Below are 27993 nucleotides of genomic sequence, written 5' to 3'. Positions count from 1 at the left end.
CCTTTTTCTCTCGAACTGTCCATCAGATGTCGTTTTTTCAGCGCCGAGCCCGGTGCTGAGGTTGATGGACGCTCTGACTTGCCTTTGGAGGGAGTTCTGGGTCTCTTTGAACTCTTCCTCTCTGTAGATCTTCCTCTCATGGATCTCTGGGCCAGACCATAGAGCCTGTTCCTCTCTCTGTCTTTAAGAGTTCTGTCAGACAGATTTTTACAATGGGAACAGTCTTTAGGATCATGATCCTCTGGCAAGCATAAAATACAGACCTCATGAGAGTCCGTTTTTGCCTTCTTGTGGCCACAAGAAGGGCAATCATCAAATAATGAGGGCATCCTGACAGGAAAACCTCACAAAAAATTGACTGCTAAGCAGTTATTTACTTGACTCTGATGTGAAAAGTCAAAGTAAATCAAAAAATTGTTCTTTTGAAGATTTTCTGACTGAAAAAGGCAGAAAAAATGTGGAGCTGAGTATCCAGGGTCCTTCCTGAAGGAGCCGGAAAGAACAACTGACCTAACTGTAACCCCTGAGGCATGATGGGAAGCTAGGGGCAGAGGTGCCTTAAAGGCACAGCGTCAGTTTTAGTGCATTCAGCTACAGGTTAGCTTTTCAGTCTTTTTAGACTGGGGATTTGCAATGCAGCCTGGGAGCTGTATATGTTTACAGTGTGTTATGAGAATTTCTACAGTTTTTTAAGCATTAAAACAGTTTCTAAACAAGCATTGGTGTTGTTTCTCATGTTTCTAATGCAAAATACACTGTATGGTGGAAATTCTTCACAGCATATTACAGCTCTGTTGTTTTATTTGGCTGCAATTGCTTATTTTTATATATATATATATTTATATATATATGTCTATATATATGTGGGGCACATATAATATATTGTTACCGGGGTCCCGCGCATGGGCGGGAATATTCTAATGCTTATGACTATTGATGAGGATCCCCTGGAAGAGAAGCAGTAATTATCCACAAACAAGTTAACCCCTTTACTGGTTAACTGTGTCTTGGCCTCTAACTCTGTACGGTGGTCAAAATCCTTTCTGCTGTGTTTGCACTATGTAAATGCCACATACATACATTCATTCTTATATACACAGATATGAAAATGTAAGCTAAAGCCAGTGTTAAGGAAAAACAGTATATGCCAGAATAAAACGTTTCAAATAATAAGTAATTTGATCTCTAAAGCAAGCAGACAACAAATTCATCATACCTAGTTCTGGAGAGGTTGGCCGGATCCTTCGACCTTTCCCTTTAGTTCTCGTTCTGTTCTCTCCTGATGCCGAACTGCTTTCCTTCTTTGACACTTTCCCGACCTTCTTTTCTGCTTCCCGGGTCCTTATATCATGCCCCTTCCGACTTTGTGATGACGGAAGGGGAGTGATATCCATGTTTGGTGAGGCCCAAGGTAAGAACCTCACTTGTTCTTTTTTTCTGTCCAGTTCACCTTGTCCAACAGCCACAGTCGGTGGACATTGTGCTTTTGCAGCTGCGGGTTCGAGGCGAGCTGTGGAAGTCCTTACCTCCGGAACTGCTTTAATCTCACTTATTTGCTTACTAGTCCTCACCTTAGTAAAAGAGGCCTGATCTTGGGATGTTGCTTGGGACATTGAACCATAGTCCCTTTTCTCAAGAGGATGTGAAGGAACTTCCGGTGGGAGGCTTGATTCTGGTGCCTTCTTTATGTCCAATGTTTCTGGCAAAAGCACTTTAACTGTAGTGCCTTCATCCATTGCTTCCTGGCATGGTTCTTGAGCTTCAACTGCGTTTTCATTGATATGTGGTCTTTTCAGCTCCGCTGCGAGGTTAACAGTGGCACAGCTCCGCACCAGGGGCTTTCGCATTGCACTGTTATGTGTTGCTGTCTTCTGCAGACCAGCCGCAGGTTCCTCTATAGATACAGACGGAGGCTCTTGCTGAGGGGGGTTTTGCTTTTCTGGCATGACCTTTGTCTCCAAGGGATGGATTTCCTGAACCACGTTTATGTCCATTGGTTTTAATACATCATCTTTGATCTTTTCAGGGACCTGAATATCAGGAGGCTTGCTTGATAAATTAGGGGAAGGAGCTCTCACAATACCACTTTTTACAAATTCTTGGGACCTCATCAGCTGTTGCTTGGAAACGGTTTTTTTGATTCGGGTTAGCTCTTCAGAGAATTTGTTCTCAATGTCGTAGAGTCGGGAGGCATACCTTCCTCTCTCATCAAAAGAAGAGGTCTTCTGTTTGAAAGCAGCTCTCCTCAGGTTTATGCCTCCCATTTCAGACCTTATCCCATCCCTGAAGTCGTCCCTGAGATCCTCCCGCGAGGAGGCCAAAGCACATTGGTGGATGTCCATTTCAGGCTGGTCAAAGGAGCGTGCTTTCCTAAGGGGAAGCCAGGTATGAACTGGCAATGGGCTATCAGTCTGGTCCAGGCTCTTTCTTCTTTCCTCTAAGTACTTCAGTTTATCAAAAATCTTGGAGCCAGAACGGATTAATTTAGGGGAAGGTCTAAGAACAGACACCCGACTGGACGCTTCACTTTGTGGTGTCTGGGGACGGGACTCCTGTGTACTAGCTTGGGAATAACCAGAGGACTTGGGCTTCTTGACTTTATCTTCAAACTCCTCAGGTACCGTGTCTACATACTCTGAGGGCATCACTACCTTCTTGCGAGGTGTTAATGGAGTGACAGAGGGTGGTGCAGGGCCTCGATGGGTGTACTGGTTGGAAGCTCCAGCGCTTGAAGAGGAACGATGGCCAATTCTAGGAGAAGGGGGTGGAAGAAGTTGTGGTTTGGAGAGGGACTGCTGCATGTCAGGTTTTGGGGAGTCGGTGGCACTTCTGAAGGAGATGCTGGTCATACTTCCATTGCTGTGGTCACTTCTAAATCCCCCTTCGGGGATACTGCTGTAACCAGAAGACAAAAATGTTACATCTAATTCAAGATATTCTAAAAAGGGCTCAAAGAGTCCACTATGTAAAACAGACAGACAAATGGAAAGACAGATTTACTTTTTGCTTCTGATAATGCAGCAAATGATTCTGGTGTATTTATTCGTGAACAATTAATCTACTTTTTATATCAGGAATATAATATAGAGATATACTAATTATATATAGCTTAATAATGATCAATCTAGTGGCCTTTGTTTATGCGTAAGTGGTCAAAGGAAGTGGGAGCTACACTGTGGACAAGATTGCGAGGTCCAACTACATGTCAAAGTGCAATAGAGACCTGGTATTGTGGGGAAATTTTGTCAAATTGCATGACTATTCTAGAATACACCTGTTGGGCTTTTCTGCAAAGGGAGCACTCAAATAAATGAAACACCTAAAACAAACACCTTCTTGCCCTCTGCTGAGACCACATTATTTCCATGCAGACATCATAGACCAATGATAGTCCTCGTATATTGGCAAGAATACAGTTGTGTTAAAAGTTCAAGGTCAAATGATAAATGACCTGTGCTTTTCAGACACAGAGAGCCTGAAGTGTATACACTGGGCAATGTATCCCACTCCGATGGCACGGCAGAGTGGATAATATTTGGGCTGAGATCAGTTTCCATCTGGTGAAGACATCTTGAACAATAGAGTTCAGGGGACAACAGTGATCTATAGTCTGTTCTCAGCTCCCAGTTAGGGTGGGAGTTTAAACACTAGCATGAAGACCCCTTGGGGACACCACTAGAATGCCTGACATGAACTCCCAGTGAGTGCATCCACTTTTGATTGTAAACAAGTGGCTGGTGGAGATGAATTTTAAAAAAAGACAAAGAAACCCAGGAGAAGAAGCACAGGGAATTGTATTTATAAAATCAAATGTAAGAAAGGGACCAGAAAGAGCTGATGAATCAATGAAAGAAAAGTAGCGTAGATCTCCAAATAAGTAAGATGCATTTGCAATAGGAGGATGTGCAAAGATGGAGTTGGAAAACTGAACCAGGAAGGGGAAAAACTGGTGGATGTAAAAGGGAAGAGCTGAAATATTGGCCAAAAAGCTTTTGCAAAGTATAACAGAATGAAATATGGCTACAGTAGACTGACACATTGCAAAAGAACAGGGATTATATTCAAATATTTAGTGACGGCCGGAATCAGGAACACGAAAGATTAGAAAATGTGTGTCCAATAAGATGCATATATTATGATACTGTGGGAGGCGAGGGATTCTTCACGCTCCACTTCTAGTCTCATTTAACTGCTCTCTGATGAAAGGCGAGGTATAACAGGACTAGTAAAAAAGAGATGGGAAGACAAATCTAATAAGATTTTTTCTAAGTTATCTCAGTTATTGATAAAATAAACTTACATATTTATTTAAGACATGCTATCTCGTATGTTCTTGCTTTGTGGCACTGTCAATCACAGCTACTTCTACTAACTAGCTCAACAATACTCAATTATTTGAACTTTGAATGATGGAAGGTTGGGTGGACTTCCCATAATTCCATCGTTTTATGTTCTTGTTACACTCACATCTCAACGGGGTTGTAGTTGCAGTTTCTGGTACAAAAACAGATGAACGTGGTCCTCTAGAATTTCAGCAAGCTAATTAAGCAATTTTCATTTGCATAAGATAGCATGAGGAACAAGAAACGAGACAAGAGCCAACCTATACAGTGCACAGGCCTCAATATAGGTAGCAGGCAGTGACCAGTGACTATGATGTGGGTTATCAGAAGAGAAAGTTGGTCTCTTTGCAGGTAACACACAAATATATCCTAAAAGAAAAACAGAAACAATTCAGAGGTTATAAATAAACCTCAAAGAAAGGTCAGAGAGTGACAGATGAGAGTCAGTGCATCGAAGTGAAAAATCATGGTTCATGTTTGGAAAAAATTATAAAACAAAGCACCCAGTGTAGGCAGGGTAACGGAAATCCTTACATAAATGAAGAATCTTTGAGTTATCAGATGTAAAAGCATCAAATAAAATGGCACGTCCTGGACTGCTTCAACAGAAGCATCCTGGCGCTCTAGCAGACAGCGTAGGGCAAGCCGAAGTAAGGGAGGACTAAAAAGAGTCAAATAGCCAGATTTTGAATTGCGTTTTAAAGGCAAAGTTTCAACCTGCGGTAGTTTGAAAGAAAGATTATTCCATAGTTTTGCCGGTCGCACAGTAAAGGACCTGCCGCCACTACAAGAATTCAGGAATCAGCAGGAGGCGACTATTGTTGGATCTACGTGCCCTTTCTGGAGTATATGAAGACAGTCTATTCAGCTGATAGTATAGGGCCTTGCCATGAAAAGCTCTGAGAGCCATCAACAAGGCTTTGAAACAAATATGTAGTTCCACCGAGAGCCAATGCTGGTGTCTCAAACGTGGCGAGATATGAGGATGCCTCAGCATCTAGCCGCTGCATTCGGAATTAACTGAAATCTGTGTATCAAATACGCAGGGAGACCAAGGTAGTCCAGGAGGAATGTAATCAATGAATGAACTACTGTTTTCCTTGTCTTTTCGGGAACCAAATCAAGAAGAGTCTTCAGTTTTCCGATCTTCAGAAAACAGCCAGAAGATATTTTTTTAATTTATGCCTCAAAGGAGAGAGAGGAATCAACGATAACAGCCACATTTCTAACCAACGAGGTAGGATTAGGACAGGTGTTCAGTTTAGCAGTCCTCCAGAGAAAAGGCAATGGGGGGGGCATTTTGGTTAAAAAACAAAACTTTTGTTTTGTCAGAATTACATTTTAAAGAATGTGCATCTATCCGAGCCGCAACACCCCTAAGACATTTTTTTAAATTGTGAAAAGCTGCCTTTGCGCTATCTTGGAAGAAGAAAAGCAAATGGGTGACATCAGCATAAGACTCTATCTTGACACCTTAAGAATCGATGAGCTTTGCCAAGGGGACAAGGTAAAGATCAAACAATAATGGGCTCAGAGCAGAACCCTGTGGAACCCCCACACACCAATAGTTTGGGAGCTGAAAAATGCGGGTGTAAATACACCCATTAGGTTCTGCCTTCCAGGAAAGATCTGACCCATAAAACAGCCTTGCACTGAATGTGAAGATTGCAATGTCTACTCAACAAAATAGCATGAGAAACAGTGTTGAAGGCTGCCAACTAATCCAGGAGAAACACCATCATCACTGAGCTCTTGTCCAAATTCTCCCTGACAAACTCTGTTACCTCCAAAAGGGCTGTGTCCGCACTGAAACCTATCTGGAAACCTGACTGTGAATCTTGGAGAATAGAATTGGCATCGACAAAAGTGGACAGTAGTTGATCGGCCAATTTCTTCAGAAATTTAGCAGCCAGGAGCTGGGAGAAGAGATATGGGCCTACAGCTGCTCATCATGCTTGTGTCGGCATTAGGCGTTTTTAGCAATGACAGAAGAGATGCCTGTTTCCAACACCCAGAAAAAGTTCCTGACATTAGTGACGCATTCCATATTTCATTAAGCGGAGAATTAAAGTGCTGTGCCATAAGTCAGAAGATGTGTGGGGAACAGATATCCTCTTGGGAGCCAGACTTGTATTTTAATAGCTTATTCAAAGAGCATTCTTCGGAAATAGGAGCAAATTCATAAAAGATTGGCTTGTCACAGTGCGCAGCACATGGAATGGTTTCCAAATTCTCCACATCAATTGAGTTAATAGCTGAGACTTAGGGAAAGGAAGAGTGAAGCATTTCAATCTTCCAATCCAAAAAACACGATAGCATATCGCAAAGTTAAGCGGATGGGTAAGGGCCATTTTTGTTGCATCAGGTGACATACAGGAATTAACTATCTCAAACACGTCCTTTGGCGAATTTGCTGCAGCGTTGATAAGTTGTGCAAAATATTCTTTCATGGCAAGCACATGTTTTTGTGTAAGCTCCTAAGCGCTATTTTATAGAGGGTCTTAGCACTAGAACCAATGAAAAAGAAGGGCCGCCCCCTGAATAAGCTAATGAAAGGCAGACAAGCAGGGGAGGAAGCAAATAACAAGAAACACAAAATGTTTGCCCCCTGGGATAAATGGGATGGCTCAACTCGAGTCCAAAATGTATAACCGCCAGAGAGGAGCTCACTGAGACAACCAACCACAAAACAGCATCAAATCTTGTTTAGAAAGGTACAAAAGATTTTTTATTTGTTATTTATTTTCCCCATTTTGGATATATCATTTCATAAACACATATTTACACACTGAATAAATACCCCACACAGCCCAACATTCATTCATTCAAGCTAAACAACTGACATGCAGATTCGACAAACTCACAAGTCTCTTACTTTCAATCATACTCACACATTCATCAAAAATCACAACTCATCATTTTTCAAAGTTCAGATGTAGAACAAAATGTGACTGGGGGTGTAATGTGCGTGCTGGGTCCTCGAGCCTGATATTAAATGCTGCCTGTGTTATGCTCCTTAACCGTAGCTTACGGCGGGTAATGTTCTGTCATCAGCCATGAGCGGCCTAGTGGTGCTCCATTTAACGTGTGTCCCCACTGAATCTATCATTGGGAGGTCGATTCTCCATCACGGAATATTTAATCCGTTCCGTAGTTACCTTCCGTGGTCTCGTTCCGGGTACCACGGCGATAGCGTTCTTAAAGGGACCGAGGCTTTTATTCATTATTTCTTGAAGCTTGCTTTGGGGTTCTCTCTAAAGATTTGTTGTTCTGTTGTTTTCTATCCCTACAGAAGCTACTACTCACGTCTTGGGGCTATCTCCCGCATCGGAAACTACTCTGCTCCCGCGGCTGCCTTACCTAACTCGATCAGGTCTTTGGAAACTCACGCCCCTAGCCACACTCCGAGACCCCTTATGGGTTGAGATTAAATCAAGATGGAATGGTGCCCCTGTTCTCGGTCTTATCTAGTTTCTATACCAACCCCCACCTGATCCTTTGGACGCAACCACTCGGACCCTCGCCAGGATCTGTACCCAATGTTGTCCTTTTTTTCTTTTTTTTCTTTTCTTTATTTTATGTTTGTTTTAGACGCAGGATCCAGTGATTCTTGATTACCATTTTCTGGACCAGCCTGCATTGCGTCTTCCCCGCCTTACCACTATCAGCAGTTGTTGGCACTCCCTCGACTCTATCTGTGGGCTCTATCCCGGTTGACCGAGGTGGTCCTTCAGACTCTTTCTGATTGCGTTAGCACTATCTTTTAAAATATAACTGTAAGGTACAAACTGGGATGTTTTTGCTATCTTGCTTTGATCCGCAGAATCTCTGGCCCAACAAGCCGGCAGGGACGAGAACGACATATCCACGCCTCTTCCTGAATGCTCCCCAGCATTCTTCATTGCCTGCCATATATAATTTTCTTTGAAGCCACGATCTGTACGCTATGTAATAGTAAGTATAGACCAAGTCCACCCCAAAAGTGTCTTGATAACCATACCATATAGGGTTGAGAGTAAGTTGTCGGTTGGATCTGTGTCAACCTTTAGGGTATAGATATGTCTCACCTTCTCCCATTTGGAGTTCTCAACTTTGTTTCTCTTTTTGGTTTTACTCATTATTAACTGTATTGAAGATGAATGCATGTGCTAGAAGTTTTTTGTTGTTTACTTGTCCTTGGGATTACTTTGTAGATTTTCTACTCTTACGAATGTGATATCAGTTACGTTTTTTTCTGCAGTATTTTGAGCTCATTGTTTCATCGCACTATGTGTGACCTTCTCTCCATGATTGTGAATTCTTTATGAACTATTATCTGTATACACTGAAACTGTGTATGATTTCAATACTGATATGAAAAAATTCATATTGTGTTTTTTTGCTTATTCCAGACTGTATGCTGTTTTACTTCTACCCCCCTACCCTACTGTGATTGCCCTGACGAAGGTGTGGCCGTAGATCTGGCACTGCACCGAAACGTGCATAGGCGTTTTTGAGTCTGTCCTGTCACTATTCCATCGGGCCCCCCTCCTTGATGTGGGGAGAAGCCTCAGGACAAACATTTTGTTCTACATCTGAACTTTGAAAAATGATGAGTTGTGATTTTTGATGAATGTGTGAGTATGATTGAAAGTAAGAGACTTGTGAGTTTGTCGAATCTGCATATCAGTTGCTTAGCTTGAATGAATGAATGTTGGGCTGTGTGGGGTATTTATTCAGTGTGTAAATATGTGTTTATGAAATGATATAACCAAAATGGAGAAAATAAATAACAAATAAAAAATCTTTTGTACCTTTCTAAACAAGATTTGATGTTGTTTTGTGGTTGGTTGTCTCAGTGAGCTCATCTCTGCAGGTTATAAATTTTGGACTCGAGTGAGCCATCCCATTTATCCCAGGGGGCAGACATTTTGTGTTTCTTAGTCTTAGCACTAGAGTCATACGTTTTCCTCTAATTGGCGCTCCAATTTTTTTCACAGACTTTTCTCCATTCTAAGGAGCGGGGAAAACCAGGGTTTGGAGTGCCTCAGTCTTTTTGCCTCACACTTTTCAGGGGAGCAAGGGGCTCTAATGCGTTAGAAATCCAGCTCTCAAACTGCAAAATGTTGGATCCAATTGCTCCTTCTAAAATCAATGGAACAGACTTAAGGGACCAACCAAAAGCTTCCTCCGATAGGTTCTGCCATCACCTGAGATGGGGCACTCCTCGTCTGTACAGGAGGACCAGAAAACATAAAAGAAATGCTAAAATGATGGGTCCAAATCAGCTGTTCTGGATCATTAACCTGCAGGCTGGCAACATTGGTGAAGATCAAATCTAGCAAATGGCCCGCCCAATGAGTAGGGGCCAGGAGAGGTTGAATTAGATTACGACCTGCCAATGTTTGAACAAACTGGGTAGCTAAAGTGGAAGTGGGGTCCCCTGCGTGGACATTCAAGTCACCCAACATGGTCTAAATAGCGTATTGTAGAGAGTATTGTGCAAAACCATCATACAGAGAAAGGAAACAGCTGTTAGGGCAGTCGGGAGGTCCATGCATCAACATGCCCGAAAAAGGAAAGGAGGGGGAGAGTTTAAAGATAAAAATCAGACCCTCAATATTTCCACATTGACTTAAGGGAGTTGTAAATGCCTCAAAAGAATCTTTGAAGATAATAGCCTTTCCCCCGCCAGCCTTGTTCCCGCCACCATGTGATAGCAAGGTGGCATTGCATTGCAAGAACTTGTAAAGGCCTGAACTACTTAAAATAGTTTCCCAAAGCAATGCAGACATTCTTAGATGTTTGGGGTTAAATAGAGATTGAACCAGCTGTAAACTGGAATGTGAGCTTCCATAGTATATACCATGTGTCAGGCCTCACGTAGAGCTACCTAGTGAATGTGTCCAGTTCTGGCGAAGGCATCTCGTAGAGGCTAAAGACATGTCAAGGAGGGTTCAGATGAGAACTACCAATGAGGTTTAACGTCTGCTCCTGAGATCTTCTAAACATCTCTGGAAGTGTGTAGGAAGAATCATGATACCACCATTGTGATACCATAGGTATTTAAATACTGGAGAAAAGTGGAAGAGGAAATATGTGTGAAGTGTTTTAAGATATCAGTGGTATGCATGGCTCTAGAGACAGTGACTAGTTGAGATGGACACACTCACAGAATGAGTGGCAAGAATATTGGGTCATTTGTATTCAGTGGTCTCTATGGCTTTCTACACAAATAACATATAAAATCAGAACATACATGACACGTACCATCAGAGAAAACAATTTCCAATGAAAACAAAAAAAACTATTTAGGAATGAAAGTCCATCCACGATCTGGTGGAATAAACTATCAAAGTAAAAAGAAGAAAGAGGTGGTAAAAGGAGAGCTACTAGTGGCATGCGAAAAAAAAATAAGGAACGGGGAGAATGGTGCAAACGAGAATCTTCCAGTACATGAGGAGGCACATGCAACCCTTCATCACATCCATCTGAACATGCAATAAACCCACCGTGACAGCAGCTGACCTATATTCTTCACTCAGGACCATCTAGTAGTGGCTTGCTGATCTATATTCTTCACTCAGGACCACCTAGTAGTGGCTTGCTGATCTATATTCTTCACTCAGGACCATCTAGTTGTGGCTGACGCTCTTGGTTATCCATGCGCTCAACCACAATAAACATTACTTGCAAGACCATCTAGCCACAAAAGGCAATGGTTTTTGCTAATATTAGATCCAAGTGTTTTATCCTTAAAGTATATCTGCCTAGGCTCTCACATTTTATTAAAATTACTATCAAATCCACTAAGCATTAGATTTATTGCATTTGGTCTATTCAACCCTACACTTCACACCACAATTGAAGCTTTTTTGCTGTCTACTCTAAGGCTTGACATAATTAAGGCTTTTCAGATTGGCATTCATAACCCATGTTGGTATCATCATGCCACAGACCCGTAATCCTCAGGCAAGTGGAAAGGCGATCACATTACCTCTACCATCAAGGATTTCCACTGATAGCAACACTAGTCTTGAAGTTCACCTGCACTGCTTTGCCACTGACTGCAGCTATCACAGATATGTGATCTTTAGAACTGAGAGAAACTCAAACTAAACTAAACCACTACCAAAACTCCATGCTGGAAAATAAAAACACTTGAGCATTCTTTATTGGGTTTAGCCTCATCCATTAGCAATTAACTCACTGTATCAGCCTCTTATGTACAGTTTGGGAAATAAAATAGTCTTTTCCAAGGTTGCAGCAAATATTTTAGTTTCTATGAATCTAAAACCTCAAGATTCATCTTGAATAGTACGTTTATGTCTTGTGTTCCAGATCCTTGTTTTTATACTGTTCTTGTAAAACTGTCTTATCAATTTGTCTCATCGTAAAGTGCTACAAATCTCAGTGCACTTTCAATACAACTTGAAATAGAAAGAAATGCAACAAAATCAAAGTACCTTCTAAATTTGGATTTGGTAGTACATTTCCACAATGCCTTAATTCTTCCCAACATGCCTACTATAGATAGAGTGGAACATCTGAACAGACTTTGAAAGATCCAATAATGGAGAAAAACAAGTTACTTACCTATACATTGTGGTTCTCCAGTATTGATATCTTTCATAGATTCGCAAGCTTGAATCTTCCCCGTCGTTGAGGTGGGAGTCCCACGGAAATTATAACTAGTAGCAAATTCCATTCACTGCCTTAACTGTAAATTACATGTCCCTTAGGATTGAGTAGCAATCCACATCATGTTTAGTAGAACTAAAGTTCAGCCACTCAGAGATGTAATGTAATGTAATGTAATGTAATGTATGTATACTTGTAAAGCGCACTGTTACCTCGTTACGTGGCGTCCTGGCGCTGTATACCGCTGGGGAACCCGTCCTGGCTTTCCCTGTGAGAGGGCACCCCAAGGTGAAGCCAGGCATCCTGGCGTTGCTGGGGCCGTTGTGAAGATTAAGCAAGCTATTGCCCAGAGTTGCAGAGTGGGACCCATGGTTAGCGTAGGCACCTAAGCGAGAATTATCGAGTCCGCAGACATTGACCCAAGACCCTGCCGCGTCGGGAATTGAACCGTGGTCCCGGGCCGACCTCTGCTTCAGGGTCTGCCGCTTCTAACCAGTGAGCCACACAGATAAGCTTCTGCCTACTTTCTCCTCTCCAGTGACATCACACCTCACATTTCCAAGCACAAGTAGGTAAAATACACAGTATGTACAAGTTAAGTATCAATGGCGTGAGCAAATAAAGGGGAGGGTAGCATGTGGATCTATGATATATATCAATACTGGAGAACCACAGTATTCAGGTACGTAACTTGTTTCTTCTCCAGTATTGAATCTTTCATAGAGTCACATGCTTGTTTGAATCTGAATAATTAGCAGTAATCAATGAAAAAAAATCTTACAACAACGTTTTTATGCATAGGCAGGCAATTATGCCAACACTTCAAACCAGGAAGTTTTGGCAGCCATCCCGTGACTCTGTTGAACTAAGTCACAGGAAAAAAATTTGAAAAAGAAAAGATAAGGGGGCAGGGTATAAACACCATGACCACCTATGCCACTTGGGGGGCCCCACAGGGATCCACCAGGGCCAAAACTTAGTGCGGCCTCCCCTGCTGCCCGTCGACCACCACTTCCCCTGGCTTAAGTTAAAAATAATGGGAAGGTCGAGTGCCCCTATGCAACCCTGGGGATCGCCACCTCCCCAGGGCTTAGTTAAAGTTAAATGTGGGGGACCATCACCTCCCCGGGGCTTATGATTTTATAAATGGGGGGGGGCTCTTGCACCCCTCCAGCCCTCAATCAAGGTTTTGTAGAGCGCACTACTCACTCGTAAGGGTCTCAAAGCGGGGTCGCTCCTGCAATGTCCCAGGTTGCCCATCCCTGTGACATTGCTGTTTGCTATGGCTGGGCGGGAGCACCAGTTCCGCCAAGCCATAGCAAACACTGCTCCGGTTTCAGAAAGCAAGAACTTGTAAAATGGATGTCCTTGGGGGCCAACTACCCCTCTTTTTCTCTTCAGTAAGTCCTGCACAGCGCAATTGTTAAGAGGTCTTCGGAGGCCTGCCCCCTTTCTCCACCACTCTGCAAACGAGGCTCCTGGCCTACTACTGGTTGGGGGATGAAGTCCACTTTACTGCTGAGGGACCTCGGGGGAGAAGAAGACCTCCTGGTACCTCCTGTAATTCGTACACAGCGGGATTCCGGAGAGCTGGTCGGATGCCCAGCCCTTTTCTCCACCACTCTGCAAGCGCAACTACTACTTAAAAAACACTTAGAAATTCACTGGAAAAAAAGGTTACAAGGACATTAAATTTAGGAATTAACATTTAAAAACCTTAGAAATTCACTGAAACAAACAAAGGCTACAAGGGATGGTATAGTTAGACTCAGATTTCACTCACACAAAACCCGCTGGGCTAACTATAACGTGCGCCCCCCCCCCACCCCCACCCCTGCATGCACTGCTAATGATCTCACATATTACACCACTCATAACATGTCAGTGACATCTCAAATGACATCACTGATGGCACCATAACACTAAATCACTGATGTACCCACTCACACCCCCATTGAACCTTTCATACACTCACTCCCACACAACCATTCACAAACCCATTCACAGACCCATATCAGTACTTATACACCCACTCACTGATTCATAGAGCTACACACACATCCACTCATTTGCCCATACAGCCACTCACACACTGGGTCAGTCACCAAGGAGCAACTCACACCCATAGTCAATCACACCTCCACTTACTCGCTCATACAGATACACACACCAACTCATTTACTCATACAGATACTAACACTTACTCACTCACCTATACAGTCACTAACACAGGCACACACACCCATACAGCCACTCTCACATTTACTCACTCACCCATACATTCACTGATAAACCCCATCACTTACCTATACTGCAGTTCACATACCCAGTTACTCACCCATATACCACTGATACATCCACTTAACCACAGCCATACACACACTCACCCATACAGCCCCTCACACACAAACTCACTAACCCATACAGGCACTGACTCACCCATTCACTCATCCATGCAGGCAGTCATACACTCTCATCCACCCACACAGACACAACCCGACAACCATACCGGTACTCAGACAACCAATCACTCACCAATACAGCCACTCACATACCTACTCACACACCCATACAGCCACTTGGACACCTATTAACAGACTGATCCAGACATGTACACAATCACTCACTCACCCATACATTCACTGAGACACCTACTCACTCCCTTATACAGTCAGTTACGCACCCACTGAATCATCCATACAGACACTCATACACCCACTGATTCACCAATACACCTTGTTATATATATTTAGCACATACACATTTTTAAAACACTCACAGTCACTGGATGATGTAATCAGTGATGTCATTTGAGATGTCATCAGTGATGTCACTGACCATGTCATGAGTGATGTAATATGTGAGGTAATAACCATTGTATTTTGGGGGCCACGAGTTATAGTTAGCTCAGCTAATTATAACTGCTGAATTTCACTGGTTTTGTACGACTGAAATCTGAGCCTCACTATAACATCTCTGTAACCTTTGCTTTTTTCAGTGAATTTTTAAGATTTTTAAATGCTAATTCCTAACTATAATGTCCCTGTGACCTTTGTTTTCTCTCTCTCTCTCTGTCTCTAGATATAATATATATATATATATATATATATATATATATATATATATATATATATATACACACACACACATAACCATTGATGCTTCACATGAGCCCAACAATTTTGTTACTCCATTCGCACTGTGGGAAGGAAGCAAGAAGCCCAGCTTCGGGCTTCCAAGAGAAGAGTGCAGACAAGACCAAGACCAATGCCTTCAACAGGGTGTGTATATATATATATATATATATATATATATATATATATATATATATATATATATATATATATATATATATATATATATATATATATATATATATATATATATATATATATATATATATATATATATATATATATAACAGCTCCAGTTTCTAACAAAACAAACACTGCACTCAGGACCCATCAGAGATGCTTTATTAGACAAGAAACGTTTTCGGCGTGCTGCCTTCTTCAGCTTGTCATTATTTGCACATTCTGTCCTGCTAGCGTTTAAAAACAGGTAAGTTCATTTTCATTGGACGTGGCAGTTCGGCAACGAAAGTAATGTAAATGTAAATGTATGTGTCTTGTAAAGCGCACTGCTGCCCTGAGGCGTCGTGGCATTGTAGACCGCTAGGGAACCCGTCCTGGCTATCCCTGTGAGATGGTCCCTACTGGGTATCTCCAAGGTGAAACCAGGCATCCCCGGCGAATGTGGGGGCCCGTTGTAGAGATGAAGCAAGCTAATGCCCAGAGTTGCCGAGTGTGATCCCTGGTTAGAGTAGGCACCGAGGCGAGAATTATCAAGTCCGCTGACCCTGGTCCAGGACCCTGCCGCGTCAGGAATTGAACCCTGATCCCGGGCCGTTCTCTGCTTCCGGGTCTGCCGCCTCTAACCAGTGAGCCACACCACTCCACAAAGAGGACTTACAATTCACTCGAAAATCCCAATGATGCATTCTGGGATTTCGAGTTCAGTAGATCAGCTGGTGGGTATTTCGCCAAGCTCCTCTTCTTATTCTGGCTCATTTACGCTGTGATGTCCTTCCCTGTGATGTCCTTCCCATAGGTGTTTACACCAGCTGATCAGATCTTCCATATTATGGGTAATCCAAACGTTTCTTGTCTAATAAAGCATCTCTGATGGGGCCCTGAGTGCAGTGTTTCTTTTGATTTTAGAGGGTCAATTTTGAATTTCATTCAAGACATCTCAATGTCTGCAAGAGAGCCAAATAAGTGTTTCCTGAAAACAGTAGGTGCAGAATTCAGTGTGGGCTTCAGGTTTCAAACCTGTGTATCTCAGCCAAGAAGAATGCCGAAGTACTAGGTCATGACAGTAGCCATGCGCTTCTAGAGTGGAGGAATCAGCTGCAGCATTGATGACCTGTCCTGACACCATCATGCCTTCATTGACAATTTCTTGGAGGTCCTGATGTTTATCTCTGGGAAGACTTCCAAGAATTGTTGAATTGAGTCCGACAGAGACTTATCATAATGCCCTAAGAGAGCAGCTAGCAGCTTTCATAGAAACCACGGATGTCCCACAGACTTTTCTGCCCACCGAATCCAATGTTTTGCTCTCCTTGTATAGTAGAGGATGGAGCCATGGCATGTAGTTTCCACACAGCTGAGCTGACGACAAAATCTTTAATCGGATCTAAGGGAAGAAAAGATGGCTCCTAATCTGGTGGTCTATATTTTGATGATGATGATGAAGCCTTTACAGCAGTCAGTGTCAAAAAAGGACCCATAGCTGGTTCTAAAAGACCTGGAACCAAAGGTAGTAGTATTCCAGCTGCAGATCTTTGATGAAGTGTCTCAGAAATTACTGACATGCATGTAGTAATAGTTGGAAAATCAGTATGCAATTTTCTAGCACCCAATATAAATACCTTTTGGAAGGTACTGATATCATCCACAGGAGATATCCTCACTTGAGGAGAATCTGCTAAAGTTGGCAAATATATTTCTGAAGATGTATGAACATCTGTGAAACCTTGGATGATGACGACAGTGGGACCTTGTCTTAGATATATGGCTGTGAGGTCTGGTGTGATGGGAGCAAGATCTAGGATGTCAAAGAAGGAATTGCTGGCGATATTGGCAGCGGATCTACCGCTGGGATCGCTGGGTGAGGAGGAGGAAGAAGCTTTGGAGGAGGTTGCAGAGACAAATGTGGAGGAGTGAATTCCGTTGGAGCCTGAGGGGGTGTTGGTGAATCCGGAATGGTCACTAGACAAGTCGGCCTGGACAGAGAGTAGGCTCGGGCTCGACTCAGGAGTACTCTTAGTCGGACTCTGATAGTAGGCTGCACCCTTTCATCCGTTAAATCCACTCCACAGTCTTCGTCAGAGAAGTTGAATGATGTCTCAACGTCAAACTTTGTCTCGATGTCGAAGTTCTTGAAATCGTGTGGTGTCTGTATGTGGATGTACCTCTCAATGGTGCTATCCCCCTAGACGATATGTGTTATTGATGTCGAACCAGTTCCTGACGGTAAGCAAGTAAGTGGTGTACTTCTTCTTAATGTCAATGTCCTCAACGTTAAACAGGCGCCTTTTCTCACCAGAACTTCTCCTTTTGGATTTTCCTACGTTGGAGTACTCAGAGTGTGACATAAGGGCACTGGTAGAGGGAATAGTCTCACCTTGCCCTTCAGAAGTCTTCCCAGCCAGGAAATCTTGCCTTCTGCGGTGCTTCATGGCCATGGAGACCATTCTTCTCTCTCTCCCTCAAAATACACCTGGAAAATGGCTTGCCCTGGCTTGGGTATTTACAACAAGGGGTGGTGAGGGACAGAGTCTCTGAATTAAGCAGAATACTCTCACCCAGTCAAAAGATCAGGGCTAGATCCAACACCGTTTTTTAGCTCATTGCACCATCCCAGTTTCAGAACCTGGCTGTATGCAAATTAGTCTGTTCCTGTCCCAGTGCATGATGGGAACAGGGCAAACCAAACTACAAAAGCCAATTCTTACACTGGGAAGGAAACAAGCTTCCGGGGACCGGTTTCTGGCATTACAGCCGTCTTCGGCCCGGCTTGCTTGAACCCTGATGGTGCAATGAGCAAGGGACTCATGTCTGAGTATACCCTTCCACGCTTAGGGTGGACAAAAATATTTACAACAAGGGGTGGTGAGGGACAGAGTCTCTGAATTAAGCAGAATACTCTCACCCAGTCAAAAGATCAGGGCTAGATCCAACACCGTTTTTTAGCTCATTGCACCATCCCAGTTTCAGAACCTGGCTGTATGCAAATTAGTCTGTTCCTGTCCCAGTGCATGATGGGAACAGGGCAAACCAAACTACAAAAGCCAATTCTTACACTGGGAAGGAAACAAGCTTCCGGGGACCGGTTTCTGGCATTACAGCCGTCTTCGGCCCGGCTTGCTTGAATCCTGATGGTGCAATGAGCAAGGGACTCATGTCTGAGTATACCCTTCCACGCTTAGGGTGGACAAAAATATTTACAACAAGGGGTGGTGAGGGACAGAGTCTCTGAATTAAGCAGAATACTCTCACCCAGTCAAAAGATCAGGGCTAGATCCAACACCGTTTTTTAGCTCATTGCACCATCCCAGTTTCGCTGGGTGAGGAGGAGGAAGAAGCTTTGGAGGAGGTTGCAGAGACAAATGTGGAAGAGTGAATTCCGTTGGAGCCTGAGGGGGTGTTGGTGAATCCGGAATGGTCACTAGACAAGTCGGCCTGGACAGAGAGTAGGCTCGGGCTCGGCTCAGGAGTACTCTTAGTCGGACTCGGACTCTGATAGTAGGCTGCACCCTTTCATCCGTTAAATCCACTCCACAGTCTTGGTCAGAGAAGTTGAATGATGTCTCAACGTCAAACTTTGTCTCGATGTCGAAGTTCTTGAAATCGTGTGGTGTCTGTATGTGGATGTACCTCTCAATGGTGCTATCCCCCTAGACGATATGTGTTATTGATGTCGAACCAGTTCCTGACGGTAAGCAAGTAAGTGGTGTACTTCCTCTTAATGTCAATGTCCTCAACGTTAAACAGGCGCCTTTTCTCGCCAGAACTTCTCCTTTTGGATTTTCCTACGTTGGAGTACTCAGAGTGTGACATAAGGGCACTGGTAGAGGGAATAGTCTCACCTTGCCCTTCAGAAGTCTTCCCAGCCAGGAAATCTTGCCTTCTGCGGTGCTTCATGGCCATGGAGACCATTCTTCTCTCTCTCCCTCAAAATACACCTGGAAAATGGCTTGCCCTGGCTTGGGGTCATGAGACTCAGGCAAACATAGGATACAGATCCTGTGGAGGTCTGTTTTTGCAATGTTTCTGCCACTTTCTAGCCAGTTCACAAAAAGTGATGGCATTTTGCAAAAAATCTGATATATTTCTTGTACGAAAAATATCTACAACTACTCTGCATCCTAACGGACACTGAGTGAATAACTTTATAAAGCAACAGATGAAAAGAAATGAGTGCGGAAAAACTTCAAAAGGCAGAGCTTAGCTCCAGCATCCTGTCAGCAGGAGCCAGAAAAAAGAACTGAGGAAACTGTCACCTGCCTAGCATGATGGGACAATGGGAGGTTAAAATGTCCTTAAAGGCGCAGTCTCCTATTCTCATTATTTCCAATACTGCAGCCTGTCCAGCTATATTGCCATATATTCCCCTTACTCTTACTTCAAAAAGAAGTAAAAGGAGTTTGTGAAGGACATTTTTAAAAGGTCATTCATCAGTCTTCGAAGCAACTTTTAAAAGTTTAAACCTTTTTTCTTCTACAATTTAGATGAGTTCAATATAATAGACAATGTAGCCCATTTTAAGGATGCAACATATAACATTTGTGTCACAATTGCCTCCTGACCTGTCTGAAATAAGGCAGATTTAATGTGGCTTTGAAAGAGCCGCTCTGGGGTCTCTGCACTACTGGACTATTCAGTGCTTATGATTTTAAAGGGATCCCCTGAGAGACTATTCTCTCAGCTTGAGCAACAGTAGGGCAAAGGTTGCACCTTTGAGTTATCAGATTTACTAGTTCCACTTTAACATAAGCAACATTAAGAAAGTGTGGGACTTTGGGGCAGTCAGGTTCCCTTTTCCAACTTTGATCTGAACAACAGTAGGACAAGTGCTAGACTGTAGAGTGTTCACATTTACTAGTCCCACTCCAATCTCACCAACAGTAGGGAAAGTGTTGAACTTTTGGGGGGGGGATGAAACAAGTTACTTACCTGTAACTTTAGTTCTCCAGTATTGGTAACTTTCATAGATTCCCATTGCTTGTATCATTCCCCGTCGTCGGACTGGGAGCCTCGGTAATAATAAATATATATATATATATAAATATATACTTAGGTAAATACACCCTAATAGGTGTAAAAAGTAAAAAATTAGGCCTAGGCCTCATTATATTTTGTAGCCTATAGGTGTCCTTATGTAAAAGGACCCAAACTCACATTAGCAACCAATCAGATTAGCCTCACCCTGTGGAACCTTCCTGAGAAAGCTCAGAGCCTCAGATTTTCGTAGCCGTTGCTTTGCCACATAATCACCTAGCCCAGAGTGAGCTTTCCCAGGGGAGGCGGGTGGGCGCATGGGAATCTATGAAAGTTACCAATACTGGAGAACTAAAGTTACAGGTAAGTAACTTGTTTCTTACTCCAGTATTGGAACTTTCATAGATTCCCATTGCTTGTATCAGAGTAGATAGCAGTTAGCATACCTCAAACATTTCGTGCATAGTTATAGAACCATTATAAACCAATGATATTATACATCATAACAACAATAAATCAGTAACCATATCATAATAAACGAAATGTTTGAAAAAACAGGAGGAGGGAAGAGAGGAAAGCTCACCTCTTACTGGAAGAGATTTCTCAGGACTGCTTGTCCAACAGCCGAATCCCCCATTGCAGCCGCCTCCAGGCAGTAGTGCCTCGTGAATGAGTGAGTACTGCTCCAGGTGGCCGCTCTGCAAATATCCTTTATCGATACTCCAGCAAACAGCGCTGTTGACGATGAGATCGATCTTGTGGAGTGCGCCTTCACCTGTCCTTCCAACGGTTTGCCTGCCGCCTGGTGGCAGAAACGGATCGCACTTGATATCCATCTGGAAATTCCCTGCTTTGACAAAGGAAATCCTTTTCTTGGGGCCCCGAAGGCCACAAACAGCTGGGGCGTCTTCCGAAATCCAGCTGTGCGTTGCAGATAAAATTTCAGACATCTCTGAACGTCTAGAGAATGAAGTGTCCTCTCAGCCTGAGTGGAAGGCCGAGGAAAAAAAGAATTCAGAACCACCGGTTCATTCAGATGAAAGTCTGTCGGTACCTTCGGAATGAATTTGGGGTTCATTCGTAGGATCAATGTATCATTCTTGAACTGCAAGAAAGGTTCTTTGATAGTTAAAGCCTGAAGTTCCCCTACTCTCCTTGCAGATGTGAGTGCCAGAAGAAGCGCCACTTTCCATGATAGGAACTTCAGTTCAGCCCTATGTATTGGCTCAAATGGCGATCTCATCAGTTGAGCCAGGACCACATTCAAGTGCCAAACCGGAGGTGGGGGCCTGACTGGCGGAAAAACTCTAAACAGCCCTTTCAGGAATTGTTTTATTATCCTTGTTGATAGTAGAGAAGGGCCCGATCTTGTCCTTCTGTACCTGGAAATAGCTGCCAAGTGGACCTTGATGGAAGCATGAGCCAGACCTGCCCGTGCCAAAGATAGAATGTATGGCAAGAGCTGATGCGGAGCTGATGAGAATGGATGCACTCCATCTCTCTGGCACCATAAATAGAACCTTTTCCATTTCGCTCTATATGTCTTATTAGTGCTAGGAGCTCGTGCCTGTGACAAAATGTTCCTGCATTCTTCTGAAATGTCTAAATCCTTAAACTCTCTGTGTTCAGGAGCCAAGCTGTCAACTGAAGCGAGCTCGGGTTCGGGTGGAGAACCTGGCCGTTGTACATTGATAGAAGGGTCTGGTTGGGGTGCAGATGAATGGGCCGCTTTTCCGATAGAAGAAGCAACTCCGTGAACCAGAACTGGCGAGCCCAGGCAGGCGCTATTAGTATCATCCTGCACTTGTCCAGCTTGAGCTTCTTGAGGACACGAGGAATCAGGGGAAATGGCGGAAAGGCGTAAACAAATGCGCCGGACCAAGACATCAAAAGGGCATTCCCCAGTGACCCTCGATGGTGTTCCCTGCTCGCATAACACCGGCATTTCTTGTTCCTCGGTGTTGCAAACAGGTCGATCGCTGGGGTTCCCCAACGGGAGAAGATGTCCTTGACCACTGTGTTGTCCAGTTCCCACTCGTGTGAGACTGCCCTCAAGCGGCTTAGCGTATCTGCCTTCGTGTTGCATACTCCTGGAAGGTGTTCCACCACGAGCGTGATGTTCTGTGAGATCACCCACTCCCACAGCAACTGGGCTTCCTGAGAAAGCAGTTGTGATCTTGTGCCGCCCTGCTTGTTGACGTAATGCATTGCGGTGGTGTTGTCCGTACGCACCAGGATGGCCGAATTTGAAATTCTTGGAAGGAACGCCAACATTGCCAATCGAATAGCCCTTAGCTCCAGAACGTTGATATGCAAGCGACGTTCTACTGGTGTCCAGTGGCCACTGACCTGGAGATCTTGCATGACCGCTCCCCAACCCTGAAGGGAGGCGTCTGTGGTAATGACGCGAGGAGCCGGTGCCGCTCTGAAACTGAGACCCACTGCGAGGTGAGATTTCTTCATCCACCATGAAACCGTCCGTTTCATCTGCTGGGTGACCGTTACTTTGTCGTCGAACGACCCTTCCACTTGTCTCCACTGAAGGTCCAGTTCCTCCTGCAAGGGGCGCATTCGCAGCCTGCAGTGCGGAATCAATTGAATACAGGATGAAATCGACCCTAGAAGAGATTTGTACATCCTGACTGTCATCCAAGTTTTCTTCTGCAGCCGAGCGGCTGAAGACATGAGTTTCAACTGTCTCTCTTCCGATGGGAAGGCTTTGCACAACTGAGTATCGAGGATCGCTCCCAAGAACTTCACCATACCTGACGGTTGAAGAACCGATTTCTCTCTGTTGAGTTGCAAACCCAGATGAATGAAGAGGCTCAAGCATGTGTCCACTGCTTCTGTTGCCTCTTGGAAGCTTGGTGCCTTCAGCAGCCAGTCGTCTAAGTACGGGAATACTTCCAGCGACTGTCTTCTCAGAAAAGCTGCTACCGGGGCCAGCACCTTTGTGAATATCCGAGGAGCGGATTTTAATCCAAATGGGAGCACCATGAACTGGAAGTGACTCTTGCCCACTGTGAAGCGAAGATAACGTCTGTGAGCCGGATGGATCGGGATATGAAAATAGGCATCTTCCAGGTCTAGTGTAGCCATGAAATCGCCTGGATTCAATAGGCGCAATATGTCCTGGTGTGAAATCATCCGAAACGACAGCTTTACGAGATAGGTATTGAGCTCCCTTAAGTCCAGGATCGGACGCCACTTTAGTTTCGTTTTTCGGATCAGAAAAAATCTTGAATAGAAACCTTCTCCTCTTTGTGATAGGGGAACACGTTGGATCGCCCCCTTCCGAAGCATTTGTTGAACTTCCAATTGCAGAAGGTTTAGATGTTTTGAAGTAGTGGCGTGGGGAGCTCTTGTAGGTGGAAACTCCTGGAATTCTAACGTATGCCCATGTCGGATGATGTTCAATACCCACTGATCCGATGTTATTTCTTCCCAGCTGCTCAGATGTTGAGATATCCTGCCGCCCACTGGAGATACCAGAGGCGGAGGAACAGTTGGCAGAGTCAGGAGGCCGCTATTGACGCTTGCCAGCGTCTTTGCCCTGACGCCCCTGACGTCCACGAGCGTTCTGACGAGAGAACGATTGAGACTGTGACTGTCTCTGATAATATTGATTGCCGTACTGTGGTCTGTACGACTGCGACTGCTGCGAGTATCGCTGTTGCTGATAACCACCTCTTGGAGAAGTGAAGCCTCTTCCTCTCGCTCCACGGAATGGTGTCTTTCTATATTGTAGGTTCCCCAGAGCCCTTGCTGTCTCTGTGTCCTTCTTTATTCCCTGTAGGGTGTCATCGACATGTTTCCCAAATAACATGTCCCCATCAAAGGGCAAGTCCAGAATCTTATTTTGGACCTCTGGTCGAAAATAAGTCGCTCGTAGCCACCCCTGCCGTCGAAGAACAGCCGCGCTGCCCAGAGCACGGAAAGAAACGGTGGCGATGTCCATCGCACAATCAATCATTTCAGAAGAAGACCGTTGTCCTTCTTCCAGAAGTTTCCGAGCTTCAGCTCTAGGGTCATCCGCCAGCAATTCCACATAGTGTGCCACATCACTCCACATCTGGCGGTCATATCTTGCTAAAATCGCCAAGGCATTGGCCGCCCTGACCAACAAACTAGCCATAGAAGAAAATCGCTTTCCAGCGTTGTCTAACCTTCTACCCTCCTTGTCCGGTGGAGTTGTGAGGGTGGCCGAAGGATTCCGTGATTTCTTCTGCGCCGCCTGCGATATGACTGAGTCTGGTCTAGGTTGTCCAATCAAGCAGGCGGGACTGTCATCCGGAGCTTTATACTTTTTCTCCAAGCGTGGAAGTGTTGGAATGACTGTCGCTGGAGACTGCATCACCTTCTTTCCTTCATCCCAAATGTGCTCTACAATGGGAATCGAACGCACTGTCTTACGGTATGCCTCTTTAAAATCATACAAAAAACAATCCGTAGATGTTGCCGGCATGGCTAGCTTAAAGCGTGCCGTGGCTCTTTCCATCAAGCTGAAGAAACCTCCCACATCCGCCGGAGGTGAATCTACCGGGTCCGGCACCGGAGAAGCCGGATCCTGTGCTATATACTGGTTCCATTCGTTATCAGGATTCTGATCCTGGTTCTGTTCATCCTCATCCGAGGTATCATCCTGGACCTGTGTCTGCCGAGGATATTCCCTCTCCTCTTCCCCCTGTGAAGGGGCCACAGACTGAACTGCCATCACCTGAGGCTGAACCTGCGCCTGACCTTCCACTGGTCGCGACCCTTGCCTGCTTCTATACTCCTCCAGCATTGCTCTCAAGTCCGTCAAAAGACTCATAGGCATTGTAACCGTGCCCTGTTGTGCCTGAGTTTCCTGGTATGCGACCTGTTGTTGTTGTCGCTGCTCCTGCCCATAATAGTACTCATCATCCTGGTCAGAATCGTGGTATTTCAGATGCAACTGAGATGGGCTATATGCATCCCCATACATCTCATTCTCCGAGTACTCATCCTCATCCAACAACAGGGCTGGGGGTAATGATGACACCTTTCTAGGTGAAGTCATATCCGGAGTTATTCTCCTCTTCCTGGTGCCTCTATCACCTGCCGTCGACGGCATCTCCATAGTCTGAACCGTCGTCGACGGGACTGTCGACGAGATAAACTTCACCGTCGACGGGATCGCCATCGTCGACGGGCTCGTCATCGTCGACGGGTTCGTCATCGTCGACGGAACTGCCATCGTCGACGGGCTCACCCTCGTCGACGAGATCGTCGTCGTCGACGAGATTGCCACCGTCGACGGGATAATCATCGTCGACGGAATTGTCTTCGTCGACGAGGTGGTAACCGTCGACGTAGTCATCGTCGTCGACGCTGTAGTCGACCCAGTCTTCGTCGACGGCATCGTCGTCGAAGTCCTCGTCGACGCCGTCGTCGTCGTCATCCTCGTCGTCGATGGATGGCTCGTCGATGTATGAGGAGACAAAGTCACCACAGAGGCTTTAGCGCCTTTTTTGACCACTGTTGAAGCCTCTACAGTTGGTTTCTTGAAGGACTTAGAAACTTTCTCCTGATGTGAAGGCCCAGCCGAGCCCTCATCCAGTTTTGCCTTCAGCACCTGCGGTGCTAGCCTTTCCCTCTCCTTTACACTCTCGTGAGGAGATTCGCTAGGCCCGGGCTTGCCAGACCTATCAGAGGTCCCACGCAAAGCCTTTGAGGGGGGTTCAGATGAAACTTCCTCAGATGGTACACCCCTCTTCAAAGATGTCTTGGAAGATGATGATCTGGCATCTTCATCATCACTAGAAACCACTTCTTCCTTCTTTTCCAACTTTCTCAGCCAAAGAAGTAACCGTCCTTCACGATCTCGAAGAGTCTTAACAGACATCATCCTGCATATCTTACAACCCTCTGGCTTGTGGTCAGGGTATAAACAGTATATACAATCCTTATGTTTATCCTCAGTATAAAGTCGTTTTTTGCCACAAGTGGCACAAGGCCTGAAAAGGCTCTTCTTTTCCTTATCAGCCATAGTAAGAATATAAAGGAATCCTGTCAAAAAACAGCTTAAATAGTACCTCAAAGTAGAAGTTAGAGCAGAGCTCTAAAGAGACTCCCTGTCATCAACGATGCGGTAGAAAATCTGAGGCTCTGAGCTTTCTCAGGAAGGTTCCACAGGGTGAGGCTAATCTGATTGGTTGCTAATGTGAGTTTGGGTCCTTTTACATAAGGACACCTATAGGCTACAAAATATAATGAGGCCTAGGCCTAATTTTTTACTTTTTACACCTATTAGGGTGTATTTACCTAAGTATATATTTATATATATATATATATTTATTATTACCGAGGCTCCCAGTCCGACGACGGGGAATGATACAAGCAATGGGAATCTATGAAAGTTCCAATACTGGAGTAATTACTATTACCACTCAATTCTATGAAACAGTATGAAAAGTGTTGGACTTTGAAAGGGTAAGATTTACTATTCCCAGTCCTATGTAAGCAACAGAAATAAAAGTATTGGACTTAGAAGGAGTCGTAAATACTATTCTACCTCTACTAACTACTTTTTACATTATATAATTCAGTAAATAATTAATAACCAAAAACAATATAATAACATATAAAATTAAACAATGATATTAGTGTCGATAAAAAATAAAAGATAACTATTTAATACATTTCCCACTCTATTACCTGAAAATGCAAACAACCACAAAAATAAATGTAGTTACTAGGAGAAAAAAACTAACAATGTACAGTGGTTTAAAAAATGATAACACTACAAAATTAGTTAACATAAAACATATCCAACTTAATACCAAACAGTTTAAAAAAAATCACATATCTATTTAACCAATTAACAAATAAACAATTACCATATTTTTTAATGTAGTTGTTAAATCGTTTTGAAAAAGTACATGATTACTATTCGATTCAAGTTATAAAAATGTATAATTAATTTAATATAAACATTAAAAAAATAACCCACTCTATTCCCCTTCAAACCAAACAATCTGCCAAAAAAACTGTATAAAATAAAAAAAACTTTAAATATGTTGTTAAATAAAAAAACTACATTAAAACATAAATAAACATACTTATCATTAAAATGATAACAGCTTGTTTCACAAAAACGAATAAACCTCAAGAATATAATTACAAAAATGGTATGTACTGCTGTAATTAAAAAAGAACGATATATAAGACTTTAAAAAACGCTATTCTTATGTATGGAATGTATAAATTATCCCCGGCTAAACTCAAGATAGCTGATATGGTGAAATGATGGGTAATCTGTATTGTGGTGGAATGTTTTCACTTTACAGTCTTTAGTAATAATAAAGATATTTACCGACTCTATTACTGGCCAAGGTGGAACCCTGTTACAAGAGGACGTCGCTGGAGGCTATTTGAGGACTGAGCCAACTTCTCGCCGCACCCGCTTCGCACCTCAGGACACTGGGGAGGTGTTGACACTGGTGTTTTTGGTATCGTGCTGTGGGCTGATAGAGGGCACTGAGCGGGCTGCCTTGAACGCCGCAGGGACTCAATTAACCAGGACTCCCTGCGTGACCAGCAACACCTGGTCCGCGTTCGCCGCCTAACCCCGCCCACCGGACATTGTGTGCGAAACGCGCGGGAGTAGCCCAGGACAAGGGCGGGACCGTTTTTGGCTGTTAGTGGCCGTGTGAGGCCGGGCAGGGCTCCCCCCCTCCAGCATGAGCACTGTACAAAGAGGGTGTGTGTATGAATGATAGCAG

The 27993-nt window shown here is 44.0% G+C and overlaps 1 protein-coding gene across 4 annotated transcripts in view; it reads right to left on the bottom strand.

Annotated features, from left to right (window-relative positions):
- Positions 1-27993, bottom strand: part of SPEG (striated muscle enriched protein kinase) — a 1484310-nt gene that overhangs the window by 989318 nt on the left and 466999 nt on the right. For all 4 annotated transcript variants that reach the window (XM_078679189.1, XM_078679190.1, XM_078679187.1 and 1 more), the window contains exon 4: positions 1217-2895. In XM_078679189.1, the coding sequence (XP_078535315.1) occupies positions 1217-2895 (1679 nt within the window). The remainder of the gene's footprint in view (positions 1-1216; positions 2896-27993) is intronic.

This window comes from Lissotriton helveticus, chromosome 3_1 (assembly GCF_964261635.1).
Source record: "Lissotriton helveticus chromosome 3_1, aLisHel1.1, whole genome shotgun sequence".
NCBI classification, from domain to species: Eukaryota; Metazoa; Chordata; class Amphibia; order Caudata; family Salamandridae; genus Lissotriton; species Lissotriton helveticus.
The sequence above is the reverse complement of the archived record's forward strand: the minus strand, read 5'-3'. Positions and strand labels throughout refer to the sequence as shown.